General features: G+C 38.4%; 2 protein-coding genes across 3 annotated transcripts; one reads left to right on the top strand and one right to left on the bottom strand.

The window, feature by feature from the left end:
• Window positions 1–475: 475 nt before the first annotated feature.
• LOC119834638 (blastoderm-specific protein 25D-like) lies at window positions 476–8,870 on the bottom strand. 2 transcript variants are annotated; one of them, XM_038359058.1, is made up of 6 exons: window positions 7,431–8,870; window positions 3,131–4,330; window positions 2,640–2,957; window positions 1,394–1,677; window positions 887–1,175; window positions 476–721 (listed from the first exon to the last, which is right to left on the bottom strand). In XM_038359058.1, the coding sequence occupies exons 1-6, from the start codon at window positions 7,479–7,481 to the stop codon at window positions 491–493; spliced, it is 2,373 nt and encodes a 790-aa protein (XP_038214986.1). In that variant the 5' UTR covers window positions 7,482–8,870; the 3' UTR covers window positions 476–490. The 2 variants fall into 2 exon arrangements, with proteins under 2 accessions (XP_038214986.1, XP_038214985.1); XM_038359057.1 differs by lacking the exon at window positions 7,431–8,870 and having other exon boundaries at window positions 3,131–4,597.
• On the top strand, window positions 5,610–7,503 carry LOC119834640 (chitinase-3-like protein 1). Its single transcript, XM_038359059.1, has one exon. It carries the CDS (start codon window positions 5,953–5,955, stop codon window positions 7,267–7,269), a length of 1,317 nt encoding a protein of 438 aa, XP_038214987.1. The 5' UTR covers window positions 5,610–5,952; the 3' UTR covers window positions 7,270–7,503.
• Window positions 8,871–9,208: the final 338 nt, after the last annotated feature.

Consider the following 9,208-nt stretch of genomic DNA (forward strand, 5'->3'; position numbering starts at 1 on the left):
GATTGTTTTGTATTTAGGTGATCTATTAACAAATAGACTCGTAGATATTATCATAATAATCAACCCACTATATATCTGCCCACTGCAATGGCAGTAGCCCTCTATCCTTATTAAAACTTGGAATTGATTGTCAATCGTGGATAAAACTAGAAATTTATAAAACGGCCTTTTCATTTATAATATCCTATATGGAGATGGAAGTAAAAGCAAATGGATAGATTTGTTTAACTTTAATACCAAAACAACGGATAGATAGGTCATTGAAAGCGGCCGATAAAAAATTTATAAAATACGTTAATAGAGTTATCTATTAAATGAAGCTCTGCACTGTAGAAAGGTTTTTTAAAATTGATTCAGTAGTTTTAAAGTTTATTTTTACATATAGCATGCTTACCAGCCCCTATAATATTAATCTAGATTTCAACTAAGAGGACAATATTTATATTTTACGCCAAATAAAAGTAAAACAAAAAATGAAGATAAAGCAAAACTAACAGAGCAAAAATGTACTCACCGATTGCATCCGCTGTATGTCAATTTCAGTACAATGTCGCGCGTTTGATCGTTGTTGTTGCCTCTGTTGCAACAACTGCTGTTGTTGTTGTTGCTGTTGCTGCTGCTGTTGTTGTTGCTGTTGCTGCTGTTGAAGTTTTTGCTCGAGCGCTGCGAGGCACTGCTCTAATTCCTCAATTCGTTGCTTTTGTGTTGACATTTCCTCCATCTGTAACGTTATGTGAGCAATTACCGTCAACTTCTCAATAATTAAAATTCTTCAAACTCGTCGCCTTCTGCGCTGGTCTAGTTTTAAGTCTTTTATTTTTAAGGTCTATTTGTATAGCAGCACGAGAGTGGGGGGGTGTGGGGTGTGGGGTGTGGGGGGGCGCACCTGTCGCGCGCGGTCGGCGTGGGCGCGGCGCAGGTCGCGCTCGAGGCTCGCGTACTGCTCCTCGAGCGCGCTCTCGGGCAGCGCGGGCAGCGCGGGCAGCGCGGGCGGCGCGGGCGCGCCGAACTGCCGCTCGAAGCGCGCGATCTCGTCGCTGAGCGCGCGCAGCCGCTCGTCGCCCGCGCGCTGCTCCTCGCCCCACGCGGCGCGCTCCTCCTCCAGCTTGCGCGCCCAGTACTCCTCGCAGCGCTCGTACTCCTCGCGCATCTGCTCCACGCTGTATTCCAGATCTCTGCGCAAACGTCAACCGCACTTAGCGCCGGCTTCGCTTATACCTTTCCTGACTGATAAGCCAATCAGAATATATTCAAAGTTTGCATTTCTAATAATATATTATCTTATTTTTTGATACACTCATTTGAACTTTCCTTAAAATATTATTTTTAAAACAGAAAATGTATGCAACATAACATATATTAAATTTCAAAAATATTCATAAATGATAGGTACCTGATTATACTGTTGAGATTTCCTATCTCCAACTCATGTGTCGCTTTTAGAACAATGTTTTCCTTCCGCAATGCTTCAACCTCATCATTACTTCCTTCCGTTTGGACCCAAGCTTCGGTTGGCGCACTCTCTTGTGATCTGATTGACGAGATAATATCCGTTAGAGCTGAACAGCGCTCGCACTTGCTACTCTCTATCGATATGCCATTGAATTTTTCTACAATTGTGTGTAAGATATGATCCTCTTTTTTGAGTTTATCTTCTGAAGCGACTAAACTGTCTCTCTGAAATTATAATATCAAATAATTACATAAATAAATAGAACAACAAATTTAATTTTAATATCTTACATAGTTAGACATTGTTTTAAATTTAATTTAAGTACTGCCAATTGGAAGTTACAACAGAGACAGCAGCAGTGTTGCCAACTCTACGTCTTTTTACGTAGATCTACGTATTTTAAGCCTTCCACGCAAACCTACGAACTTTAGTCCCAGAATCTTCGTATTTTCTATCAAAATTATTCAATTGCAAAATAACATATCCCGTTGTTAGACTGAATGGGCATTATTTTTGTTACTTTCGTAAAAAAAAGTTAATAAACGTTCCGTTTTATACTAGCGCATACTCGCCTCGCCTCGCCACTCAACTTATTATTACGCCATTCATTTTAAAAACAGTGTCAGTCATCAGTCAATTCAAAAGAACTGAGACTCATGTGACTGTGTAAAACGAAACGTCTTACGAGCCTTCGCAGGAACACATTAAACATTTTAATAAATATATGTATAAATTTAATTTGTCTGAAAATGATAATAAAAATTGAATAATTTAAATAAATCGATGACCCTGAAAGTAGCGAACTTTTTTAAATTATCTGTAGGTGGTGGTTTCACATGTAGAATGTAGATATTGTAAAAACTAACCGGCTACTGGAATATTTATTTATTTATTATTATTATTTTTGTTCACGGAGATATCTCTCTAACCAGTTTTATCTATCTGCTGTCTGTCTGCAACTTTTAGGGTCTTATGAATTGTCGTTTTATTCACTTTTACCTACCCTACTGTCTTAATTTCAATCAAAAAAAAAAGTACGTAGATCTACGTATTTCTCATATGGAAATTTTACTATTTCTACGTAATTTTCTAATCTGGCCTACGCCTTTTTTCAAAATCCAAGTTGGCAACACTGGACAGCAGATGGTGCACTTACTAATCAGTCACATTAATTTAGAATTTTTACCTGTGATCTGCAAGGAGATGCAAGAAGTGGTGAGTGTCCATCGGTCTCGTCACGCCAGCAGGCTGGCTCGTCAGGGTCCGACCCACGCTCTCCTCTTCCCACAACTTCCACTGCAGCACACAGTTCGTCATTCCTGTCCCGGAGTTGTTGGTTTTCGTGTCTAAGTTCATGTAAACGTGTGTTCAATTCCGCAACCATTGTTCGCTCTCGCTCAGCGAGTTCCGCCTCGCGCTCAGCCGCCGTACGTGCTTCGCTCACTAGACGTGCGGAGTCGCGTTCCGTTTGAGAGGCACGCGTCTCTATCTCACGCATTCGCTCCTGAAATATGTAATGTTTTATATTTATTGTAATGATTAAAGAAATGCATGTGTGTAGCATATTTAAAGCACATAACATAGGTAGGCAAATCAATCCTCATGTTTGTGCAAACTGAGAAGTAGTGAAATGCAGCAACTTGTGCAAAATGTGCATTTTTATTTCAAACCACAGACCTCAAGTTCCTGGTTGCGTTCATAGCATGTGGCAAGGTCAGCACGCAGCCGAGCCTCGACGTCAGCGCGTCTAGCCACCTCCGCTTCGAGCTCCCGCCGGGCCTGCGCCGCGCGCTCGCGTTCTGCTACAGTTTCAAGGGCAGACACTCGGGCTGCCTCTGCATGTTTCGCTTCCACTTGACGCAAGCTCGCCTTCAGCTCTGCTTCTATTCTTGCATGATTTTCGTCAACGTCCTGAGCTAGTAATCGCGCACGGCGATTCGCTTCGACGAGATCTGATCTTAATTTATCGCGCTCAGCGATGGCCACATCGAGACGGCGTCTGTACGTGTCTACTCTTAAGCGGGCCAATGTGTTGGAAGCCAATAGTAACAAGGAGCGTGGCTCTGCAACATTAGGAGAGGAGCCTAACGCTTGAAGTTCGTCTTCAAGAGCACGTTCTAAGTCCTTTGGGTGGATAGCTACAACAGTAAATCCTAACTCATGCAAAAGTCGGCGAGGCTTTTGAACACCAGCTCTTTCCCAAGCTTCAACAACTGCATCACTCGGAACAACATCTATGTCAATTGCAGTACAGTCATCATTTACACTTCTATCAAGACTGGCCTGGATTGATGATTGTAAAGAAGAATTCAAACGATCAAAAAACTCTCCAACAGTAATTTCATCAGTCTTTGTTTCCTCGAACACCCTGTCAACGAACCTTCTGTCTACACCATGCATTTGTAAGCTTTGACAAAGTTTAAGTGCTCTGTCCCTATCAACTCGCTGATCGTGATCGAGGTCCAAAGCGTCGTCGTCAACGAGCGAGTCGGCGCGGGTCTCCATAGCTGAAGAGCTTCTTTTGCACTTCATACGCTGTTTTGCCCGTTCTCCGTCCAGACGAGACTCTGAGGCGACCCGGTGACGCGGGGAGTCGCCGAGATCGACTCGCGGCGGACGAGATCTTCTACCGTACTTTTTTGAACCAAACGTAAATTTGGGAGCGACTTCTCGTCCCGACGAATCGTCGTCACTTTGTGGAGATGTAGTGGCAGCAGTCTGCACGTTCGATGTTGATGTGGGGCTGACGGTGAAGGCTTGTGATGGGGCCTCACCCCCAAGAACCGACAACAGGCCGTTCCGGAACTGTGAGAAGGTGACACGGCCCGCTCGACGCTCAAACAACGTGTCGACGAGAGCGGCGCCTCGATCCTCGAGCTGTAACGCGTCACACAACTCAAGTACAGCTGGTCTGTCTAAGGCTTCTTCGTTATCTACGTCGAAGGATTTAAATACACTGTACAGCTGTTTCTCATAATGATTCATGGAAACACTATCCATAGCGTGAAGAACTGTTTTGTATATAATAAATCATTAGTATTTAGTCTCAATATTTATTTTGAATCACATGTTTGTAAAGCTAATTTTTAAATAGGAAAAAACTATCATATATCATATCACACAAGCTTACAAATGCAGTTTTATATCCTGTCATTTACTGAAATCTGACAATTGACAAGTGACCTTTTATGTCAATCTAATGTCATGTCTTTAGTCATGCTTTGGTCAGTACCAACCTATTTTAATCTACAGTAATATTATAAAGAGAAACTTTTGTATGTTTGTAACGTTTTCACCCAAAAAATTTTACACCATTAGAAAGCGGCAACTTCACTCAGTGACATAGGCTATATTATATTATGTACCACGGGCGAAGCCGGGACAAACAGCTAGTTACAGATAAATAGGTACAGTTGACATGTATTACCTTCTTTGCTTCTATGTTTACATAGTTTATATGAGAAGTAAGTACACAAAGTATTCAAAATTGCATTTTTATTGACTTTTATCTAGGAAGTATTAAGTACTAATGCATAACTAGTAGTAAGTGCTTCTCTCTAAAATACTCTGATTCGTTATGATTTTTTTGACAGAATTTATAGAATCACTTTGATTCTATAATGGAAGAAGAATTTCGTTATAGAATATTATAAAGCAATTTCTGCGATTAACAATAAATATATATATTTTTTTTTCATCGTAAATTCTGTCTTTTTCTAGCGGAAAAAAGTACGTAGTATTTCACTCGTCCATGCACCAATTAATAAAAATTCTCATATAATTTACCTAAATGTAACATTCATCTCTTGAATATCGTTAAGCTATATGTTGAGCTTAAGTAAGATGAAATATAATATATTTACCGTCGAAGGTACCTCTTAAGTCATTTATATATATATTATTTTATGGCAGGGCAAGCAAAGGAGCAGGTGGGCCACCTGATGTTAAGTGGTCACCACCATTTATATATACCTATAGGTACCTAATGCTTAATCTTTTAGCGGTTAATACATACTCAGTGCTATTTATCTTAGTCTAAGCCATATATAATGTAATATCTCTGTTGTCTAATTCTCCATGGTTTTAGCTTCTGCATGCACTATGTAATGTAATTCTATTCTTCTAGTTCATAATCTGTGCACGCAGTATTACGTCAACGACGACGTCATTATTTGTCAATTTTTTCAATAATATTTTGATTTTTTTAATGCAAATAAACAAAGTTTGTTCCGTCGTTGTACATACACCTGGAATTATTTTTATTTACGACGATCTCACGGCAAATGACCTTGTGCCTTGTTTTACTTTGATTTCTAATATCGTTAATCGTTTAGACTCTTATACCTACAAATTATCATGGACTACGTGATTCATTCACATTTAGCCACTTCGAAATACGTTTGAGATAACGCGAAGCAAAATAATTCGTATCCTCGCATAGTATGTAATGTTTATATTGAAATTTAAATTTGTAGGATTGGATACCAGTGTACATAATAATGTATATAGACCAGAACCTTCGTAAAAATACATTTTCTTCATATTCTTCAATGGAATTGAAGAAAACTTCGTCAAAAACGAGCAGCTTCGCTGTTAGTGTAGCGACTATTGTGTGTTTATTTTTATTAGTATTTGTTATGTGGACTTTTATCGATAAAAGTGAACCAAAGCTAGAAATTTTAAATATAAATAACTATTACAAGGATGTGGAAATGGAAACAGTTGTCTCGTGCTACTACAACACTCCAACATATGAGGATACTTCGCAGCTCCTGCCAAAGCACATTCACCCACACCTTTGCACTCATATTAACATTGCCTTTGCTCAAGTGAAAGATAAACAAATTTACCTCAGTGAAAAGCAACTCATAACTGTGCAGGAGACTGTTAAACTTAAAAGTGCAAACCAAAAACTAAAAGTTTTGTTGTCTGTGGGAGGGGCAGGAAACAATGATGGTTATTCTGAAATGGTGGTTGATCATGCTTCCAGGAAAATATTTATCAAATCAATTAAATATATGCTCAGGAATTATACCTTAGATGGCATCGATTTAGACTGGGAATTCCCCGCCCTGCATCAATACAGCTCTGAGAGAGGCAAGAGAGAGCGACAACACTTCTCTCAATTGCTCAGAGAGATAAGGATGGAGTACATCAGAGAGAGAAAGAACTACCTGTTGACTGTTGCCATAGCTGCACCGCAGATCATAGTGGATGTGTCCTATGATATTGATCAAATTAATATGTATGTGGATTATGCTAATATAATGACATATGATTTTCATTATTACACCCAGTTCACACCCTTCACTGGACTCAACTCTCCCTTGTATGCCAGAGAGTCAGAACATTTTTATATGGCAACATTGAATGTGAACTATACAGTACAAATGTATCTAAGTAAGGGTTTAAATGAAAGTAAAATAGTAGTCGGAATACCAACATATGGACACAGTTTTAGCTTAGTTAATGAAAATAATTTTGACATTGGCAGCCCTGCCTCAGGCTTCGGTAGCCTTGGGGATTTAGGATTTGTGAATTATCCAGATATCTGTCGATTCATAAGGCATAATAATGTTACCATCGAGGTAGATTCTGATGCTAAAGTGCCATATTTGCATGAAAGGTCCCAATGGATTTCATACGACACCCCAATGAGTGTGATTGAAAAAACCAAATATATCAAACAGTACAAATTAAGAGGAGCCATGATTTATTCATTGAATTCTGACGATTATCAAGGATCATGTGCAGAACTATCAGACAATGTAAAATTTCCCCTCGTAGAATCTATTAAAAACAGTCTTTTTGATTGAACATAATTGAAGTTAGAAATAATGTAACACATGAATGATTTGATATTGCACTATTTTTGTTGTGGGTGATTTGCAATGGCTCATATATGTTTGCTAAAAGTGGATTAATGATGGAAATTTATGCAGAGCAGCGAGTTAGTTTATTGTCTTGCACATGTTACCTTTTTCTTCCGCGACACGTAGGTGATCTTGTACATGGTACAGGATTTCATTCTCGTCGATGGTGCTGCGCGGCGTCAGGTGGTGTGCGGCATGTCGCGCGCGGGCGTCGGCCGCCCACGCACAGCTCGACTGGTCAAGGCGCACGCCGCGGCCCGCACACCACGCATACGTTACATACCGCATGTGAAGAAGCCGAAGAAAACTACCGCTCGCCGCTCGCCGCTCGCCATCCGCGGGGCTTTCCACTCGAACGCGCCTGACGTAGCCATTGCGAACACAACGAGAAATTAAAACTGTTGCAAGCATTCATTATAATAGACAGTTATTCGGCGTATAATGCTTTATAGGTAATTTTTACGTTTATGTGATAAATCGATTTAGTTTGTGAGCTCAAGTCAATTGAGTATTATTATTTTTTTTTGTTTCAGCACGATGATTCAAAAGGCTGCATTATAGTTAAATATTTATATTATATTAAATTTTAACGTTAATTAAAAAAAAATGGTATATGCAAAGTGAATGCAAATATTAACTCAGCTACGAATATAATAATAAATATACCCAGTTGATAAAAATCATCTTAATTATCTCCACTCTTATACGTAAGGAAATATATCCAATAATGTCATGAAATCATTGTGTTGTTACCGATCTTTTATAAGTGTACAAAGTTTGTATTAAAGGAGTTGGCTACGTACAAACATACAGGTGAAGCTAATATTATAAGCGAGCTAATCATATCGCATTCGCACATACAAGTGCGAATAGCGAACTGGGTTGGGTGAGCGCAGAAAAGCATGTTCGTTATTCGCCTCGCTGTTCGCACGAATCTGTAAATGCGGTTTATTGATATTTTGCATATATAATTACCATTTCCATTTTCGTAACAAATGCGTGGGGCGTAAACGCCAATTCTGTTTCTTGTGTTTCAGAGAAATACCTTTATATTTTCTGTTTTTGTTATTTTTTAATATTTATGTGTTCAATAAAAAAGTTATAAATTATTTAAGTTAAAGTTTATTTTATTAGTGAAGATAAAGTCATACACAGCTGCAACGTTAAATCCTTATCCCACATTATTATCCGATTGCGACAGAACAGTTAGTCGAGTGTGTGAGTATGTGTATTTACATACACTCGAATAATCCTCGAAACCCTTTAAACGGCTTGTCGTATTTATATGTGAGAGGTGTCAAGATATTCGCCATAGTCATGAGAGTGAGCTGGGTAAAAGAATGAAAAAAATAAATAAAAACAAAATTTGGGCTGCTTGGTATTAAATATAATCTTTAAAAATGTGTTTTTAAAATACATCGAGTGTGGTAGTAAAATAAAGATTTTAAGGTGATTATAATTTATATAACTTGTACGTTTTATAAGATTTTGGAATAAGAAATGCTAATAAATCGCAACACTTCATATTAAAAATATAAAAAAAATAAAAGGAAGAGAGAGAACAGTTGGGTTTCATTTTATTTATAATAATTATGTTACAGGAAACTAATGTAGCCATTATTTGCAATTGCTACCTCATATATTGTGGAAGACCTCACGTCGAACATTTAATTTTATATTATCAGAGAGCCTGCATGCTTGGGCGATGTAAGTAGGTGCTTCTGTGCCTAATATCTACCTTCATGCTATACAATAAGAATTAAATGAGAGTCAATAACAAAAAAAAAATAGGACAATCTTACACCTTAAAAAAACAAATACAAAATTTAAATGAAAAAGATTTGTAATGGTGTGGGTAGTTAATTGTATGACATTGAATAGC

The sequence above is a fragment of the Zerene cesonia genome, chromosome 19 (genome assembly GCF_012273895.1).
Source record: "Zerene cesonia ecotype Mississippi chromosome 19, Zerene_cesonia_1.1, whole genome shotgun sequence".
NCBI classification, from domain to species: Eukaryota; Metazoa; Arthropoda; class Insecta; order Lepidoptera; family Pieridae; genus Zerene; species Zerene cesonia.

Excerpts from the sequence above, each read along its gene's own strand:
- LOC119834638 (XM_038359057.1), bottom strand. The coding sequence starts at position 4,453 with ATGGATAGTGTTTCCATGAATCATTATGAGAAACAGCTGTACAGTGTA. Across the intron at positions 1,176-1,393 it reads AATCTCAACAGTATAATCAG|AGATCTGGAATACAGCGTGG; the intron begins GTACCTATCATT and ends ACGTTTGCGCAG. Across the intron at positions 722-886 it reads ACGCCGACCGCGCGCGACAG|ATGGAGGAAATGTCAACACA; the intron begins GTGCGCCCCCCC and ends ATAACGTTACAG.
- LOC119834640 (XM_038359059.1), top strand. The coding sequence starts at position 5,953 with ATGTATATAGACCAGAACCTTCGTAAAAATACATTTTCTTCATATTCT.